This window comes from Tyto alba, unplaced genomic scaffold (genome assembly GCF_018691265.1).
Source record: "Tyto alba isolate M040663 unplaced genomic scaffold, T.alba_DEE_v4.0 Super-Scaffold_41, whole genome shotgun sequence".
Taxonomy (NCBI): Eukaryota; Metazoa; Chordata; class Aves; order Strigiformes; family Tytonidae; genus Tyto; species Tyto alba.
This window is the reverse complement of record NW_024881317.1, coordinates 12309792-12329557: the sequence shown is the minus strand read 5'-3', so window position 1 is coordinate 12329557 and position 19766 is coordinate 12309792. Positions and strand designations below refer to the sequence as shown.

The 19766-nt window shown below is 38.3% G+C and overlaps 1 protein-coding gene across 1 annotated transcript in view; it reads right to left on the bottom strand.

The window, feature by feature from the left end:
- Positions 1 to 19766, bottom strand: part of FBN1 (fibrillin 1) — a 159814-nt gene that overhangs the window by 59103 nt on the left and 80945 nt on the right. The window contains exons 15-23 of the mRNA XM_042803990.1: positions 19549 to 19671; positions 14572 to 14694; positions 13135 to 13287; positions 9770 to 9823; positions 8763 to 8888; positions 5458 to 5583; positions 4714 to 4833; positions 3590 to 3727; positions 2556 to 2606 (exon numbers count right to left, since the gene is read on the bottom strand). Coding sequence (XP_042659924.1) covers positions 2556 to 2606; positions 3590 to 3727; positions 4714 to 4833; positions 5458 to 5583; positions 8763 to 8888; positions 9770 to 9823; positions 13135 to 13287; positions 14572 to 14694; positions 19549 to 19671 — 1014 coding nt within the window. The remainder of the gene's footprint in view (positions 1 to 2555; positions 2607 to 3589; positions 3728 to 4713; positions 4834 to 5457; positions 5584 to 8762; positions 8889 to 9769; positions 9824 to 13134; positions 13288 to 14571; positions 14695 to 19548; positions 19672 to 19766) is intronic.

Sequence of the window (19766 nt, the reverse complement as noted above, 5' to 3'; positions counted from 1 at the left end):
GCTAAATATGAAAAATTCAGAAAAAAATATGAACATTCTAACATTTGGTTTTTAGGATAAATTACAAAACCACACCAGTTTATATGGCTTGACAAAATTCCACATATTTAGGATTTCCTATGCAAGTCAGCCAGAATCAATTAATTACAGAAAACTGCTGATAATTAGAAATAATACATGTTGCTATTTGCGATTCCTACATATACCAAAATCAAACTCAAAAGTAACAAAAAAATAGAGGGGCATTTAAAAATTATATCAATTTTCATACTCACTGTGGGCCAGATTTTTGAAGCAAATGGGCAAAGAAAGACAAAGGTAAGTGCATAATGAGATTATACATTATTCCAACAAGATTAAATTATGCTACTTTTTTTTTTTTTAATTTCTGTATTTTTAACATTAGTGTTTTATCAAGCAGACCTCTGTCGCATCTGGAAACAACAACAGCATTTAAAATCTGGCCCTGTGACCTTGTCAACTAATAGTAACTTTATATAGATTAAAATAAACTCCTTATGACTGCACAAAGAGTTTAACTTCATTAAATAAAGATTATATTTCTATTTTTAAGTGGAAAATTTAGCACTTTTGAGTAAGGATAATTTGATTAACTGTGTTAGCTTGGCCCGAGCATAAATAAATGGTTAGTAATCTAAGTGTGGGGTCCTCCCACCAGCGGCCTTTGTGAAAAGCATATGCTTCACAACTGCTTTTAGGAAAAAGCATCCAACATTAATTATGGCCCAATATGAAGCACAACAATTTTTAAGACAGAAGAGGATAAGAACAAGACATGAGAAAAGAATGACTCTGATAATCTGTAGCTGAACATTCATGTATAGAGTAATCAAGAAGGTAGGTTAGACTTGCTAGGCCTCCAGACAAAATTTCTGGTGTGAACACTGTAGCTCTCAAACCACATGGAGCAGGGTGGAGGATAAACATGGGGTGGACATCAGTGGCCTCTGCTCTTGAACAGATATTATAAATAAAAGGCCCATATTGACTACAAGGCAGGAAGTAAAGCCAGTGGACTATTAGAAACCACTGAAACACAGATCACAGCCTGTAAACAATATTCCAGCTGACAATTCCAGCTCTCACCCGTAAACTAGAGGAACATCGCCAATTTAGTTTGCTTATTTCCTTGCACAAGGTCCATTACTCATTTTACATGGGCTGTGTATGGGAGAACTGAGTATCACCTTTTGGGAACTAAACATACTCCCTTGTGCTGTCTCTCACTCGCCAGTAAATTTCCTAGAGATCTTCCTCTGTCTTGAAAAATGCTTACATTGGTTGAAACCCAAATACAGCTTCAGTATGCTAAAAGCAGGGGAAACTACTCTGAAAAATCTAGGGCTATCCAGGTCCCATTGAAATGAGAAAGATTAAAGCATGTAATAGATGTAATCCAAAGTGCTGGTAAAGGAAATGCTGAAAACAGTTATGTCTACATCTTGGAAGGATAAACTTTCCATCCCAGCAGTGTTGAAAATGTTCTAAGACTTTCCTTGTGAAGACAGATAGGTGGGGCCACTTTTTTTTTTTTTTCCCTTTTCTTTCACTTACACACTCCAGAAAGTGTTGCTGAGGTCAGATAAGTTATGTACAGTGGGTCTGCAGCACAGACGTGCCAAGGTATTCAGTCATCATTTGGAAAGTAAAGAATATGTGTGAGGGTGTTCCTCTTTTTTTGTTTTGTTTTATTTTATTTTTTGTTAAGGGAAAAAACAATGTTTCTTTATGGAAGCTACATATGGGAGTAATTTTTAAAAAATATTTTAACTGCAGTGTCATGTCAGATGTTGTCAGTCAGGATGACCCACAGCAGTTTGAGACTCTCTGAGCTTCTGCATACTATGGAAATATGTAGTACTTTTCCAGGGGTTCAAATCAATTTAAATGAAGATGAAATAGGGTGGGACCTTCAATTCTCACAGAATCATATAGAGTCATCTCATACCAAGCAAAAAGCTACACATTTCAAAAATCTTTAACCTTTTCTTTAACCAAAGTTTAACTGTGCCTTGATGCCCCCTTTTTTTTTTTAAAAAAAAATAAGACAACGAAACTATGCTTTGGAATGTGTCTGATTTCATATAATTTTGCATGGAAGAAAGCCAAGAAAACAAAACAAAACAAAACCCAAAATTATCACATGAAATATAGCCTTTACACATTCTTTTTCTAAAGCATACTAATTGTTTTTCATACCATTGTATCAATAATGCCATGTTTTATTACATATATAAGATGCATACTTTGCCGACATAGGTAACTCAGTTAACAGTATTTGAAGAGAGAATCATCTCATCATACTGGTAGACACTATATTTGCAAGTGTGTACTTTGAGATAAACTGTGAGTATGTAGGAATGTTAAACAAACTGAAACCATATTCATCTCTGACATAATTCTGATGAAGTCAACAGAACTACACAAGGTAAGAATTTGGCATAGTGTTCCTCGATGCTAAATTATCCACTTAAATCAAAACACCGTCATTTTTTCATTCAAGCTCTGATTTATGTTAAGGCAACAATAAATACCTTCACACAATGTTCCTCTTATTCTTGAATACCCCTTTTGACATATTGGGTCTGTAAAACAAACAAAAATGAACTTTTAGAATGGTATAGTCCAAAACTCACCATTAACTTATTGTGCAAAATTAATCATGTGAAATATTACATAGAGTTTATTGCTATAAGAAATCTGAGTGCTTAGACAGTATCTCAGTATTTTCTGAAATAATAAAGAGGTAAGTTGGGGCAACTACATAAACTATATAGTGTCAGCCATTATCCTCTTTTGCTTCCCAGGTATCTTAGCTAGCTAACCCAAAAGTGGTTATATGATTTCTGCTTCATTCAAATCAATTAATTCATTTAACTTGATCACAGCACATTACAGCCCTATTTACCGCAAATGGACGAGGATGAACTCTGATAAGACATAAAGGATGAGTTTTGAGCAACCTAGCAGCTTTCAGCATATAGAAATAACAACCCACACACATTTCTGCATTCATCAGCTCATCCCTGGGTTCCCAACTCACCCCACAGTTCAGTCTAATTATCAACTGAATATACAGAGACCTCAACCCATTTTTTGATCAACCATATGATTCTCTAGGTCATCAGTTAATCTACAGAGTATAATAACAAGGGCTACTCCCTCTCCTCCCTCCGTTACCACACCAAAGATCCATTTGTTGCAAACATTTTCTTGGGAGCTCTGGGGAATATGCATCTATTGCTACATCATTAGGAACTCTAGATCACTAATTATGACAAACCATGCTAAAGTAATGCTGCAAGTTACAGACTGTAGGTGTGGTCCCTTCCCTTCAGAATTTAAACTTGAAAAATATTTACTGTAAAATCCAGAGTTAGAACCTTCTATAGCTACATGCTACCTTTCAAATATTAGACTTCTCTTTTCCTGACAAAGGAATGAGTGTTTGATAGTTGAACAAGTAAAGTTATTTGTCTAGCCTGTGCCCAAACTTGTATGACAGTAATCTGGACCAGTCTCAGAATAGGAAAAATCCTAGGTTCCTGAGGAAAATGAACAGCATTACCTCGTTCACATGGTGTACACGGGCTTCCCCAAGCAGCACCCAGTGAGGAACAGCACTGGGACTTCAGAGTTGCTCCATTGATATTTATTTCACATCTTCCATCCACTATGTTCTGCCAACAGGTACCCTTAACAGTTTCTGTTTGGAAAAAAAAAACAATGTACTGTCATGCAGATTACTTAGCATTATACATTAATACATTTGCAAACACAATTGAATTTAACCATTGATATATTTATAAACAGACTTGAATTCTTAAAAGAATCATCCTTCCATTATAATTTACCACATCAGATCTGAATATATTTAAAAGATCTTAATTTATCCTTCTCTATGTGGGACTATTGCCTAACTCGAAGACCTTGCAAATCCTAGTTTATGTTTATTGACCTTAACAAGGAATATCTCAACACCATTCAAGATCTGAGTCATTGTATTTATTATGACTCAGATTAGAGGCACATGCAGAAGAACAGGATAGATATGAACTCTTTCTAGATCTTTCATTAATCTATTAAATCCCCCAGTCTGGCTATCTGATCTTCCCATACAGGGAGTAGCAAGAGATAGCTAAGGATCAGATAAAGCTATAGTTTCACAGTTTTCCTCACTGACTAGGCAACAGATATAAATTACTGTCCCTCTAGAACAGGTAAGGGAAGAAATTATGAGTCCACAGAATATCTGAGTCACAGCATTGTCCATGGCTGCGCTTGAGCTGGTCTGGACTGTACACAACTTACTCATGCCCCATCTCAAATAGAAAACTGTCCATTCCAGAGAGCAGATCTTAATGAGAATATGTCCGTCCCTCTTGCAGGAAGAATTAAGTGGGTGAGCATAATCCTGAAGAAGTAGTCTTAGCATTTCAGTATTTGTTACCAAAAAAATCTCATCTCTCTTTCAGATTGGACATGGAAGCACATCATGCTCCCAAGTGCTAATCACACTTCATGTAACCACAGTAATGGTGAAAACACCTTTTAACATTGTTTCTGGAACATTTTCCACTAAATTTGTCTACATAAGTTATCTTCAAATATTTTCTAAACTTGGTGTAAAATGTTTGTATGTCACTGGAGATTTTCAACCAGCAAACATAAAATATTCAGAAGAATAAATACCTATGCAGATGGTTCTGGTTGCATCCAAAATACTTTCAGGAGAACATTCACAAGCAAAAGAACCTGGTGTGTTTTTGCACACTCCATTAACACAGGGATTAGATTCACACTCATCAATATCTAGAAGAGAAACACAGTGCTGTTAGTGCCAGAAAGCGTTAACAAAAATACACAGGGCTTTTTTCAGTTTAGGGAAAAATGGAAGAAGCTTTTCTCGCGACCAGTTTTCCTGGTATTCTGTTTTTCTATTATGAAACTCTTCACAAAAGACTAATGATGCATGTGCCCTAAAGATATACTAACACATTAGAACATTAAAACATTTTTCAGTGATGTCCAGCTATTGCCCTGCTTCGTGGTGACAGACTGTGCTGTTTAAATGATCTGATACACATCCTGTCTGTGGCTCAGAAAGGGTTCAAAGTAGGAGCTGTTTGGCTCTGTACTCCACACAAGGTAACAGATTTGTAAAACTCGGTTATTCTCAAGTTTTTCTCACCCTTGGCACAGTGTGGGCCCACTGGTAGCAGTCAATAGGAAGAGTGTTAGTACAGACCTAATATAGGTTATTCCATTAAGTTATCTAATGATTTCATTTTGGCCTTCTCTCTCCTCGTTCTCCTACTTCCCCATATAATTTCTTTATTGTTTTTTTAGTTCTACATATTATATCCTCATCTAGGTTCAAAGTATTTCTGGCACACTCTAAGAGCAATCCAAATGAAATGGAGTATTGCCAATTACCTTCACATGTCTTTAGGTCAGGAGTGTATACAAATCCTTTTGGACAGGTGCAGGTGAAACTTCCAGGGGTATTTCTGCATTGTCCATTGTCACAAAGCAGCATGTTCAGCGCACATTCATCAATGTCTATAATGAAAATCAAGAACTTTTTAAGAAAGAAAACATTTCTGGAATAGCAGCCAGGACAGAATTTCCCTCTCAACAGCCACATTTCATTAGGTTTTATGTAGAGAAGAAGAAGACAAAGGAGAGAGAGAGAGAGAGAGAGAGAGAATAGACACACACATGACACACACTGTTTTTCAAAGACACTAAAAAGACTTCTAGATTCTTTTAGTAGACAACAGGCTTGGAATTACTTCAAATGGAAGTGACCATTCCAAATAAACTAACACTAAAATCCCACTTAATGTACCTTCCTTCTTCATGAAAACTATCATTAAAATAATGAAAACAATAATAGTTATATGAATTCAAATCATGTAAATGTTACCTAGAGAAAAATTAACATTTTGATTTTTTTTTTTAAATAGGGAAAAAAATAAAAAACAAACAACCCACCCTTCTCTGTATATTTTTGTTGACTTTTTCCTGAGCTTTATTCTTTAGCAGGCTGCTTTGCTTTTATAAGACCTCATACTTCCTTTCTACACATATTCATAGTATGTGACAGCCACACCGTGGTTCAAAATAAAGCTGGGAATCACACTTTCATCTTGTCTATATTGTGGAATAGGTCTATGCAGTCTCTGATTCTCTGCAAAGCAGCCCCCACAGTCATGAAAGTAATGAGGAGAGGATTGGTTTGGAAAGGTTTACTGGTCACCTGGTCTTAAATCACCATTTTTTCCAAGCTGGCTCTGAACTATCTTAAATGTTATTGTTAACAAGGCCAATGTGAGTCTACACTTGCTTCAGAGATGAAAAATTTAAATAGAAATGCTAGTTCTGAATTTCAAGAGCCCTTAGGAAATCTTTGGAAGAGCTGTGGTCATTAGAGAGAAGTTGCAAGAAGGTGGCAAGGGGCCATGAATGGCAGGTGAAGACCAGGAGAGACCCTGAGAGCAGACAGGAACAAATGGCTAAGTCAGCGAGGCCTCAGAAAGCGTTGAGAGAAGTTGGGAAGACTCAGAGGGTCAGCACAGCAGCTGGGAATAGCAAAAGTGCTAGGAAAAGCAGAGAGATTTGCAGAATAAAACAGACCGTGTGGGAAGCTTCACAAGAGTTCAGAAAAATTGAGAGAGGGCCAGGTGGAACATTATGGAAGAATGGGAAACAGCTGTGATGGAGTCTGGATGTGGGCTGCAACAGGGTGGGCTGGGGAGCAGCTGGAAAACTCTCAGATGGATGGGGAGAAGAGAAGGGATGCCATAAGCTATGGGCAGACCCTGAAATGGGACATGGATAATTAAAGCCAAAGCAGCAAATGGAAAACGGCATGAATTACAATGTGACTTATCAAAGACACATCAACTCTTATTTTTAAAAAAATAAGATAGTGGATAGTTTAGACTGGGATAACACAGATGACTTAAGCTATTTAGGCTTAAGTAGAGAATACAGAACCCAAATAAAATTATTATGTAAGCTGAAGATAACAGGAAGGAATTTTAAGAACTTTAAGGTCATTCCAGAGCTGGCTGAAGGAGAGGTTTCAGTACGGTATATTAAAAGAGGGGAGTAATCACAATGGAGAGAGGATATTAGCAATGCCTTTCAGGGATCAGTCTTGAGACTGGTCCTATAAAATACTCATTGCAGTGCTGAAATAAAAAAATTAACGGGATCAAAAAGATGGAAGTTATTACCAATACAGAGAATCATGAAAGACAGAATTAATCTTGACAATGTGAATGACAGAAATAAAATGAAATATGATCACCAATATTCAAAACCTTGTAATTGGGGACCAGTAACAATAACACGCTATAAACCAGAACTCATCAGTTGAAGGCTATTGGAAAGAGAAAACCCTGAATGTAGCTTCCAGTTAGAGGTTGACTTTGATCCCAAAGTATAACATGTATGTGAAATAGAAAACTAATGCACTCTAGAATCAATTTAGGCAGGATACTCCTAGGGACAATGGAGAATTGCTGGCACCCCTATACAAGGCACTGGTCAGACCTCATCAGAACACTGTATACTGGTCAAATCAGTCATGTTCAAGAGAAGACTCTCCTTTTACGAAAAGAGGGAAAGTGTGGATTTGGATAGTTTAGCCAACAGAGTTTGAGAACGGATATAATGATTCTTTATAAATACTTTGGGGATAAGTGCTGACATGGTGCTAAATCAAAGGATAATATTAGTACAACATCAACTGGAAATAAAATGGTCACAAATAAATTTCATCAGGAAACCATAAGATATTTCTAATCAGTTGTGCAAAGGAGGTCTGGAACAATGCACCAGTGCAGGGGTGGAAGAAAGCAATCTAAAGGGTTTTAAGTTATAAGATTTTGATGGAACCATGTAATGGAACAAGAGGATTGCCAGAGTTAAAATTTGTAACAGGAATCTGTAGGCATCTGATGGGTTTTTTTTACATCCCAGATAGTGTGAGAAGAGACTGCTACTTATTTGAATTAATTTTATCCCATGCCACAGTGCTTCCACTGGTCACCTCTAAGGAGCAAGAATTTATTTCACCTTTTCTGTGATGAAAAATTTGGCTTTAGATTTTTTTCACTTGTATATTACAGGAAATCAGCCCTAGCTAGAGACACCATGCCATCAGATTCTGCTGTTGCTTCCAATTACAATAAATTTTCCTGTGTCTGGCCAGTACACTGAAGACAGTTAAACCAACAGCCCTGTCTGAAAGTTTAAAGGGATGCTTCCCCAAAGTCAGAATTGGGAGAAACCATGTAAGCCTTCTGTAGCATAAGGGATGTTAACTTCTTATGATCAGTTGGGAGTTTTACTTAAATCCCCTGCTCTTGGAGGCACCTAGCACACTGGTGATGCTAGACCCCTCCTGTGGTGCGTTTTAATTGCAGGTTCTGTTTTGTTTTGATTCTGAGAAACATTGGTACTGCAGAGTGCATGTTTAGTGGACTTAACTGAACTGAATGTTTATTGCCTGGTTGCCAGTGATCTGAGTCACTGAGAGCAATGGTCCCTTACAGCCCCACGGTGGAGGATTTTATGAGCGTTGCAAAGCACTGAAATGAAAACAAATATCCAGCAGAAACATCCAGAAACATCAGAAGAGCGGTGGGTCTGACGAAACACTGAAAAAAAGGTGAAGGAAGATAAAAACAAGCATCAAATTTAAAGATGAAAAATGGGACATTTCATACCAATGCAGTTTTTCCCAGTTGAATCCACTTCATATCCAGGGTTGCAAGTACATTTGTATGTTCCATGCAGATTCTCACACCTTCCATTTGGACAGAGATCAGTATCCAGTAAGCACTCATTAATATCTACATAAAGGTAAAAAAACCCAAGAGCATAAAAATAGTCAGTTGTTGAGGGGATGTGGTGGTTAATTCTCCAAACTAGAAAAAGATATATTTTCAATATCACTAACATTGGCTGTTCTGTATTTACAATCACATAGTTTTAATTAGGGAATTTACACAAGACAAAAATGCATCCCTTTCACAGTGATTTAAGACCATCTCTAGCCTACAGACATTTAAGAGACTTGTAGATAAGAACAGGGATATTAAACTGGGGTCTTACCTTTAGAGAGGCACATGTACTAATACCCTGACTCACAGCATTTCTAGATGGCATCACTCTCCAAAGCATGAACATCCCTCCTTTCCGAATGCTTTTCCTTCTCTACTGCCAGCAAATCTACTAGTGAGCATTGGCTGACTTAGAGTTTACAGTTTCAGTTCTACAACTACAAACCTGTTATTGTAATCATTTGCTCCTTTTCTGTAATTAACTAAACTCTGTCAGCCTGGCCTCTTTGACAGATGAAAACCTGTGAGGAAGCTCAGTGTTCAACATGGCTTTACTCTTCAGGATGATTTCAGTCAAAATGTGCAAATATGACTTACATGTATGTTTTCTAAGTCATAGGTAAAAACACCTCTGACAAATTTGCCATTATTTTGTAACAGCACTCACATATATTCCATGGCATAAAACAGAGAAAGTGCACTTATGGAATGGCATGCTCCACTCATTTCATCCTAAATTGTTCTAATGTGTTGCAAACAGCCATTTGAATAAGCCTTCCTCCTGTTCCTTCCTGCCATCATCCCTCCAGGCATGTCTAACAAATCAAGGATATCAAGGTAACAGTTTTAGTCAGAACTGCTATAGTTTGAATTACATTAAGTGATCTTACCATTTCCTCCTGCAGTCATGCCAGTTCCACTGCTGCACAGAGCCTGATATTCAGCTGGAAAAATATTAAAATACTTACTGAAATATAATTTCTTAGCTCATTGCTTTCAGCATCATCACTCACAATATGCCAATTAATTATTCAAATGAAATAACATGCCTTTCAATTATTCTAAAACCACTAACAGCCTCACAGCGTTCTGAAATTGTGAAACATTTTAGCAGATTCAGGGTCTGCATCTGCTCGTGAAGGAGGATAAGTAAAAACTTCACATGGTAAACTAAGGCATTTAGGAATATACATAAATTTCATGCCAGCCCTCCTAAACAAATGAACCATAAAATATTCACAGCAAGATTCTCCAGAACTCGTATGTCCAAGCCCTTGCTCAAGGTACACATTCAAAGTGTCCAGAAAACAGAAAGTTTTCCTATAAATCTAGCCCATATTTAACTCCATTTAGCAGAAGTGTCTTCAGAAGCTCACAGCAGATCAAGGATCTCTTATCCTTAAAAACAGTAATTAAAATATGTATCAAAGTATCTAAAATGTCTCAAAACTGCTGGGTTCTTGTTATTCTTTTGAGTTCAAAACAATTAACAGAATAAACTGACAGCCAGATCAGCATTAATTGTTGTCATATAGGTCAGATATTTTCCAATGTACTTGCACCTTAATAACAACACAAATAATTACACTGCTAAAATTAATCAATAATAAAAATATTTAGGGAATTAGCTGTCTTCTCTTTAGGGAAAATCACATGCAACACATCTACTCCCAATATTATCATAACCAGAAGATTAATATGCACCTCTGCTTGAATCAAGTAATCGCTGCCACTGTATGTGAAAGCAGACCTGCTCTGGACATGCATCGGCAAAACTTTTAGTCTAGAATGGCAGGAACTTCTGCAAAGAGCTTTTGAGGAGCACAGGGAGCCAAACGTCTGTCTTTGAGGATTTTTTTTTCAGTCTCTCTGAAACAATGCTCCTCTCTAAAAAATCTTCTTCCCTCCCCCACTCAAAGCTCAAAGAAATGCTACATTTCACCCTGCATGAGATGGTATTTTTTTAACAATTGAAGAGGTGGGCAAAATAACACAGGAAAAATAGCTTCCACATATGTAAATGTTCTGCTAAACTAATTCAAACATAGAAGTCAATAATACGGAGTTCAACATTTCCAAAAGATTTCAACTCTACTATATAATAAGAAGGGCCCACTGATATCAGCAGAGGCTGCTGGAAAGGCTCCTTCCTATTCTGCCAACATTTGCTTGGTGTTTTGCTATTCTAAACAAAACAGCATGTTATAAAATGGTGGTCAGCAAGTTCCTGCTGAAGAGCTCAACATCAGGTCAACCACACCAATTTTTTCCAACTGGTTTTGTCTCCCTAATGCTTTTCATAAAGCTATCAGTTAAAACTGAGATTTAAAAAATAAATCTAAAATTATTTTTGCTTACAAAAGAGATACCATGTTAGTATGAGATGATTTTGAACTACATATCGAATGGCATATTTTGTTTATATGCAACAATATATCTGCTGAGTGAAAAAAATCACTCAACAAAGGTGGGATTCAAACTAGCTCCCTGCATTCAGTCACTTCCATGGAACCAGGGTCATGAAGCCAGTAAATGGAGAGACAAGGACTGTGTCAGCAGTCTTCTTGGAAGAAGTGCTTTCCTAAAAACAGATTCTGCCCATGAGAATGACTAGGATTGCTTTCTTGCCAGAGAGAAGTTATGTTCCTGACAACTGTTCTTGGTGGGGATTTCAGTGAGAGACTGTCCTGGGTTGAGTGAGTGGTGGAGTTCTTTTGGTGGCAGGGGAAGGGGCTATCGGGGCGGCCCCCTGTGAGAAGCTTCTCGAAGCTCCCCCAGCTCCAAGTCAGCTCCATCTCTGTTTGGAAAATTGAGCCAACCAGCTGCGCCTCTGCGATAACGTATTTAAGAAGGGACATGGTGATGTGCAGTGGGGCTTGTGAGGAGGAGTTGCTGCAGCTGCATGAACACCAAGGTCAGTGGAGGAACGGAGGAAGAAAGGAGGGGGGAGGTGTGCCGGAGCAGAGACCCCACTGTATCCTATGGGGAGACGGCAGGGCGGCCCCCCCTGCCACCCATGGAGATCTACGGTGGGGCAGACATTGATTTATGGCCTGTGGCTCCTGCTTGGTTTATCAAGGTTCTGTGCCCGAAGAAGGCCGGGGTCTCATGGGAAAAGGTAGCCCCGCTGCTGTAATTCAGTGCTGGGAGGATTGCAGCATGCGGGGGAGTCCCACGCTGGAGCAGCTCGGGAAGGGCTGCAGCCGTGGGAGAGAATCCAGTCGGAGGAAGTTAGTGACCCATGATGGAGCAGTGTGGGGAACGCTGCAGCCCATGGGAGAGACTCATATTGGAGAAAATTTGTGGAGGACTGTCTCCTGTGAGAGGGGGACCACGATGGAGCAGGAGGAACAAGTTCCGGACACTCCCCTCATCGAAGATAAGGGAAGTGGCAGCACTGACTGCACCCCCCATTCCCTGCCCCTGCGCCACTGGGGGAGGAGGTAGAGATATCAGGAGCAGAACTGAGCCCGGGAAGAAGGGAGGGGTGGGAGGAAGGTGTTCTCAAGATGTGGCAATGCTTCTCACTGTCCTATTCTGTTATGTGTTGTTAGTGTCTGTAATCAATGTATGTTCTTTTTTTTCTTCCCCTAACGAGTCTGCCTCTTGCTCGTGATCATAAAGGGGAAATTTTTCCCCATCCCAGTCCTATCTCGAACCCCAAGCCTGGCTCTCTGTCCCTTCTCATTGCTGGAGGGGAAGGGAGAGAGAGCTGCTACATTGTGGTTGGCTGCCAACCAGGCCTAAACCACAACAGAGACTCAAGTATTCTCAATCAACCTAACTGGACATTTGTTTTTGCATTGACTATCCAAAGGCTAGTTACTGTATAAATAATTTCAGATCACTTGAAGGTTATAGAATTCAGGCAGTAAACATCTGACTGACAGGTGTGCATAAGGATTTGAATCTATTAATTACTTAAGATGTTTCCATTAATAACTTGAGTTCAAAATTATATTTTTTTGTTATCTCCATCAATCAAAATAGAGTTTGTTGTTTGAAAATCTGTTTTAATGCATGTAACAACTCTGGACCCAGATACTGCCATTTACCATTGCCTCAAAAAATTCTCTCCTGTACTCTTCCCAACATGCAAAACAGCGGATTGCTGAAAATATGTAACACCTTATGTGACAATTTAACCCTCCTGATTTAGGGTGCAATGTTAATACAAAACTATATTTTACCTTTCTAAAAACAGTTTATCAACATAAAGCTTAGATTAGAATATATACCAGTAAATATGCCATACCTGAATTTTGCGCTGGGCAGGGCTGACAAGGCTCCCCAAAGGCGTAGTCAGTGCTGGCACAACAGCACTCTGATTTTGTAACTGCACCAGTTAATGGTCTCACACATTGTCCTCTCTTGTAGCCACCGTAGCATGTGCTTCGCATGTGTGTATCTGAGGAAAAAACTCTCTCTTAATCCTGCCATAGCCAACTATACTGCCATAAATTACAGTAAGTATTAAATGTAGCTCAGGTGTCATAAACACTGTAAAACAGCTGTCAAAACAAAAAATCTTTCACCATTTCCCCATGCTTTTTACCCACCTACATCCTTACTCTACTCAGGACAGCAAATTCATCCTCATGCTCCTAAGAGTTCAGACATATAAACTAGTTACTGGATTTAATGCCTTAACATGCATTAGTGAACTACTAGGGGAACAATCAACACTTAACCTTGAACTAGCAAGATGCCATGGGGAAAAGGGACAAAGTCTCTGCCATGTGACAGGTACGTTACTCACCTGTAACTTGACAGACCCAGTGGCAGGATCTCAGAGCTAGAACCAAGTATATTTCAAAACTTCTGAAAAAACTCAGTACTGTTTACTTTATTCCCAGAGTTCGAGGACTGATTTGATTTTAACAAGAAGTATTTTATCTCCCCCACCCAACTTTGTTAGTTGCCTCTGATTCATCAAGAATAAAATCACCACTGGTGCAACACCATGGATTAAGCCCACTAAGGCCACACTAAAGCCTTTGTTTTCATTTTATTCCTGAAAAAATGCAGAATGGGAGAAAAAAAAAAAAACTTGCATAAGGAAAAGATCACAAAGTATGCTGTTGTTAAAAAAATATGTTCTTTGCTTGTAAAAACCAAAATTCAGTAATGCTATTCCAGTGCCTAAGACTTAAAAAGTTTATCTTTTCAGGTCCAGGGGTGACATTTCTCACTTTTTAAAAACTTATCCATAATGGCTCGCAGATACATTAGAATTTTAACATCAAACACCTCACACATCTTTCTTTTGTAGAGAAACAGGCAGAAGTGGAAAAACTGTTATGCCCCACTTTAAGATGAGGTGAATGAGTAATTAAATATTTAAGCTTAGTGACAAATGAAGAATTTTACATTGACAGAAATGGGTCAGATTCTCACCTATTCAAAACTGATAGAGCATTACTCACCTCCAACAGCACTAGGCTGTACAGTCTGCCTGACCTTGTAATTTGGCCCACACATTTTTTCTCTTTAAATGTAAAGGAAAAGAAAAAAGAGAAAAATGGGATATTACAGGTAAATATCCCAGAGCTATTAGTATCCACTATAACTACCACCCACTAATCCATGAAAAAATGGTAAATTTTACATTCAAACTTGATGTGTCTATTGTCTAGGATTCATGTGTTAACTTTGGTTAATTGTGACTTGACACACGTTACGCTTGTCTTACCAACACACACGCGTCCATCCAGTCCTACTGCAAGGCCAGGGAAGCATTCACATCTGAAAGAGCCATCAGTGTTGACACAGCGCCCGTTCATGCATATTCCAGCTGTCTCACACTCATCGATGTCTGTTGGAGAACAGAATGAGCTTTATTAGAAATTAAATTATATAGTGTTCAATGCCTGGCTGAAACTTGCATTTGCGCAGCTTATTTTCAATGTATCCTATAGAAAAATATCAAGTGTAAATAGAAACCAGTTCAAGTTAAAGTTTTATTAGGAATAGTGATTAATTCATTCAGTGAAATGGAAGAAGAAAATTCAAAACTCAGGACAAATAAACAGAACAAAAAAATTTCACTCTCCTTGTAGAGCAAAAAGGGACTACTTTTTCCTAACTTGTTTCCAGGAGGTACATATTCCGATGTAAGGGTCATTCAGGCAAAAACATAATCAGAGGAAGGAGGAAACTGTGACTGCTAAGACAAAGGACTTCTGTAGTGTGTAACAGGGCATTCCCTTTCTGTGTTAACAGTTAGTTCATGCTGTAAGAAATCAGTCCTCATAGTAAATTGAATCTTTCACCCCCCCTCCCCCTACAAGGTGCCTTCACAGGACCACCAAAGAATTACCCTTCCTCCTGCATCAGGTTCAGTATTTGGAAGCACATCTGAACCTCCACAGTCAGAACGTAGTGTCTCTCCGATGATCTGCATGACAACTGGGTTTTCCAATCAGATGCTCATTACAGCCCATTTTACAAACTTTCAATGGACAGACTGAACTGCAGTCCTGACAGGAATTTGTTAATGATTCGAGCCCCGAGCAATTGCTGAGCACAAGCCACCATTTTTGACCAACAATAGTACATTGAACAATAAGGCCCTTAGCAATGAAATACAAGAATGAAACTTTATAATATTAGACTATCACAAAGGGATGTTAAATTAGTACAAAAATTATATACGCTGTGTATCCTGTTAATAGTAAGATCATTCTCTAGGCACAGAGAGCATGCCATTATTTTATAAGTGATGAAGAAAAGGAGTGTTTAAAATATTGTTTGGAAGTATGTATAACCTTTATAAAATAATCACTTCATAACAACTCTCCATAATATATACAAGAGACAGTATGTGTGACAATTTCCTTTTTTCTGACCTTAAAAGGGCAAATTGAGAGTGAAACACCTCTGTGTTTTACTTAGTTTGTGTTGTTTGGCATAAAACATGGCTTGTATGATCCAAGATTCCTTTTTCAAACTGCGTTTTAAAATAGAAGTTATATTTAAGTACATGGGCTCAAATAATTTCTACTTCATCCTGAAATCTTTTGTTCTGTTTCAGACAAATCTTAAATGCTTTTCCCACTTTAAATTTAGTCCTTACTTAGTGTAAGTAAAAGCAGAGTTGGGACTTCAAAATATGCCCATACTATTTAACAGTGTAGACAGTTATTTTATTAGACAACACTGAACTCCTTTGAGACATACAAGTTCTCCTAAAAGAAAAAAAAATAATTAAAAATTAACTTTCCTCTTTTAAGGTTACTTACAGAAACAGAAAGGGAATGTCACTTTTTTTCCTTTTACTGTAGTTCTTTTTACAAATGATTTTGTAAGCTAGTAAGAAGTGAAATGAATAATCCATTTTCTTTTGCACCAATTTACAAATGTGTTGAAAACAGTTCTAGATGTTTTATAGAAAGGTAAAGTGGGTCACTTAGAATTGCACAGATCAGCTGAAAACCTGGCTCCAGTAAAGATGGGGTAAAAAGCCTCTACGTTTACCAGGGCTGAGATTCCACCCAGTAAATCAACTGCCCATGCAAGCATAAAGTCCAAATTTCTAACCTTGACAAGGCTCTGCTGTCCTCTGTGGTAAAAGTCGCCATTTGGACAACTTAAAAAATAATCATTTTTCTGACTTTTACCAGAATACCTTAACCTGGTTCTGGAAAACCAACCAATGGACTCATTCTCCATGTTCAGCTAGTTTTCACCTTTTCTGCTTAGCTCGCTCAGTAGTGCCAGCTGGGTACACTAAGTCCTCTAATTAAAACCAGGAAAAATTTACTCAGACTACTAAACTGACACTTTCAGTTGCCTTGCAATAGCTTTCAGTTTGGGGAATTCCTGTTTGGTCTAAAGACGAAACGATGTATGGAACAGAAATAATGCTTAAGCCTCTGCTTGCCTGATCTAAGTATTTCTGAAAAATCATCAGCAAATCATCAGTGAAAGAAGCTAGTGGTGAATAAGTTTAGTATGTCTTGTATTACAGGGAATACAGAAGACTATGGTGTAACATTGTCTTTTGGCATGTTACTTCATAAAGCCTGAGTGGAATTTTTTACCAGACAGCCAAGCATATGCCCTGTACTTAAATTCCAGTTTTATGGAACTAAGTGTCAGTTGCAGTATCCCCAACTTTGGGTTAGAAATTCTTCTTAATAGTTTGAAATTCAGCTTACGGTGCATCAAATGAGACGTTTATAGGAGCGATATGATGCACACTGCAATTCTTACATTTATTTGTTGATCCCCTAAAGAGTCTGGCAAAAACACATGTTCAATTTCATATCAAAATTGCTCAGGCAGGTAGCCAGTTTGCTGCAGAACTGTCAGTTAGAGCATACACACATTCCCAGTATACATAAGCATTAACTGCATGTGCAAGCATGAGCTTAGAGTTTAAGCTTGTGTAAGATCTTAATGTGTTCACTTTACAAACTAATTCAGGTTATGCAGTATGAACAATGAGTGTTTCAAAGGCTAACTGTTCTGTAGGACAAAAGTTATTTACTCTGTATATGTGGTATGTACAGAAAGGACTCAATAAGGAGAACTATTTAAATGTACAGGAAAAGACATTATTAAAGATCAATCTTTTAAATTTTTACTAACATGACAGGAGACTTTTAACAGAGAATTGTACTCTCTCTAGCCAATACATTCCTGGGAATTATTTCATGATACTTTGGGCAGTGGAAGAAACAAGACAAATATGAAGTTGGGAAAAAGTGTAATTTGGGTGTCAAGGTCTCAAAATCTGGTTTGATTTTGACCCAATAGCAATTTTAACACATAATGAATGTTTGCATGCTCATTCATAGAGAACAAGGCTTACTGTAAGTGTTGAAAAGCAGTGGGAGAAATCCTTCATTTTACTATAAGATGTGTTCCAACTTTCAGTAGGAATCAGTTGAGTTGCCTGCAATTTTGGATAATTTTCAAATATTCTTCCTTTGATGCACAGAAGTAACATTTCTCTAGGGCCAGAAACCCCTTTTTGGCTGTATCCATACTCCTGTTTAGCCAGGAGGCATGTAACAGAGGCTATGAAGTTGAGTATCATTGGTTTTTATTAAGTAGTCTGAAGCAATTTACATACCATCTTCTTGGATGGCATTTCAGTGCACAGACTGATGTTACAAAAGAAAAAAAAAAAAAAGATGCTCAAGACAAAAATCAAGACAAGCGTTTAGGCTGAGCTTGCATCAGTGAGTCACATCTCTGCTAATGACACACAGAGCAGCCAGTGGTCTTTGGGAACACAACTGGCTGTTGTGCCAAGGCCTGATGGGCATCAAGTTCTTCCCTGCCAAGTCTGAGGCCAAGTTGCACTGCCATCCCCCACACAGACCAGCTGGAAAATAAGCTCTGGCAAAGCACAGACATACACCTACCACTTAGAAAACAGGTAGGAAGGCAAATAAAGCTGATTGCTCTAAGTGTGTGAAGGCTGCAGCCATCACAGCCAGTAGCTGTTAAGCTAAAGAGACACTTGTAGGGATCTGCACATTTGTTCATTTGAGAAACTAACAAACAATTCATTCTCCCAACCAAAACAACCCTATTAGAAAGCAAGAATGGCGTCATTAGAAATACATGATTCCCCACATGAAGGATAGGTAGCACTGTCCTCCATACCTAGTGCAAGAGTTATCAAATGCAAGAGAAATTCCAGAAGTTTTACCAGATTTATTGGCCTGGTTAGGATCTAAAGTCTAAGTCTAGACACCACACAGTTCAGATCTAAGACTGTTACAGTGTTCAAGGACCAACAGGATACAAATTAATTCACCTTTCATGTCACTAACTCTCAAAACCAAATTATTTATTCAAACATTTACTTTTGTTATTGGTCCACAAGAAGATGTTGCTGTGTAATCCAGTGTGACGGTTTTTCAAATTTGCCAAAGTGTAAGCAAGCACCTTTTCCTGCCTTGATTCCAAGAGTTAAAAGATTTTAATTTTTTCAAAAGAAAAACCATAAGTAACTTGGCCCAGCACTTGTTTATTCCTTATTTCAACTTCTGCTTAGTGCCTATAAAACTTGTTGAAACATGAAGATTTATACACACAAAACTTCCAGTTCCTGACAGAACTGAACGGAAACTCTGATGACATAGCTAGCAACCAGAACGCTGCAGTGTCTCCCACAGGGGGTATTGCTGAGCTCATGCAGCAAATGGAAAAGACAATCTTGCTGTGGTGCTCATGTCTGCATCTCAGTCACACAGAGTGCAGGGCACTCCTTGGTGATGCTGTATTGACTAGGAACACCCAGGCAGGAATGGGAGAAAAACCCAAAGAAGGCAATGAGCCAGGATGTTTGGGTGGTCAAAGGCATAAAACTTTAAAAGGCCAAACACAAAAAGTGAGATACACTGGCGCCAAACTGCAGAAGACCTCATAGGCAAAAAAACCTGGAGTTTAACTAGGGCATATCACATAACCCTTGATCAAAGAATATTTCCCACTGGCTGGTTAGGGTAGTTGCTCAACACTGGTGGAGAAGACTGAGTACCGTCTTGCACAATGACAAATCATTCTAGCTGATTAAAAAAGCATATCTGACGAGAACTCTGCCCAGTATTTCTCGTCTCCAAGGATCACTGTAAGGAAATAAGGCAATTCTTAAAGCTACCAGAGGGTTATGACTCACAAGCTTCGGGAACCCATAATTTATTGTGCTCACCTCTGCAATAGCGTCCATCAGATGCTAACTGGAAGCCTGGTTTGCAAATGCATTTAAAACTGCCATCTTCATTGATGCACATCCCATTAAGGCACATGTTCCTTATGCTGCATTCATCCATATCTGAAAATGTACATAATAGACATAATGCTCATAACGTTTAAGTGACAGAACTCTTACTAGTTATATCTAGAAGATAAACATTATTTTCTTTTTTG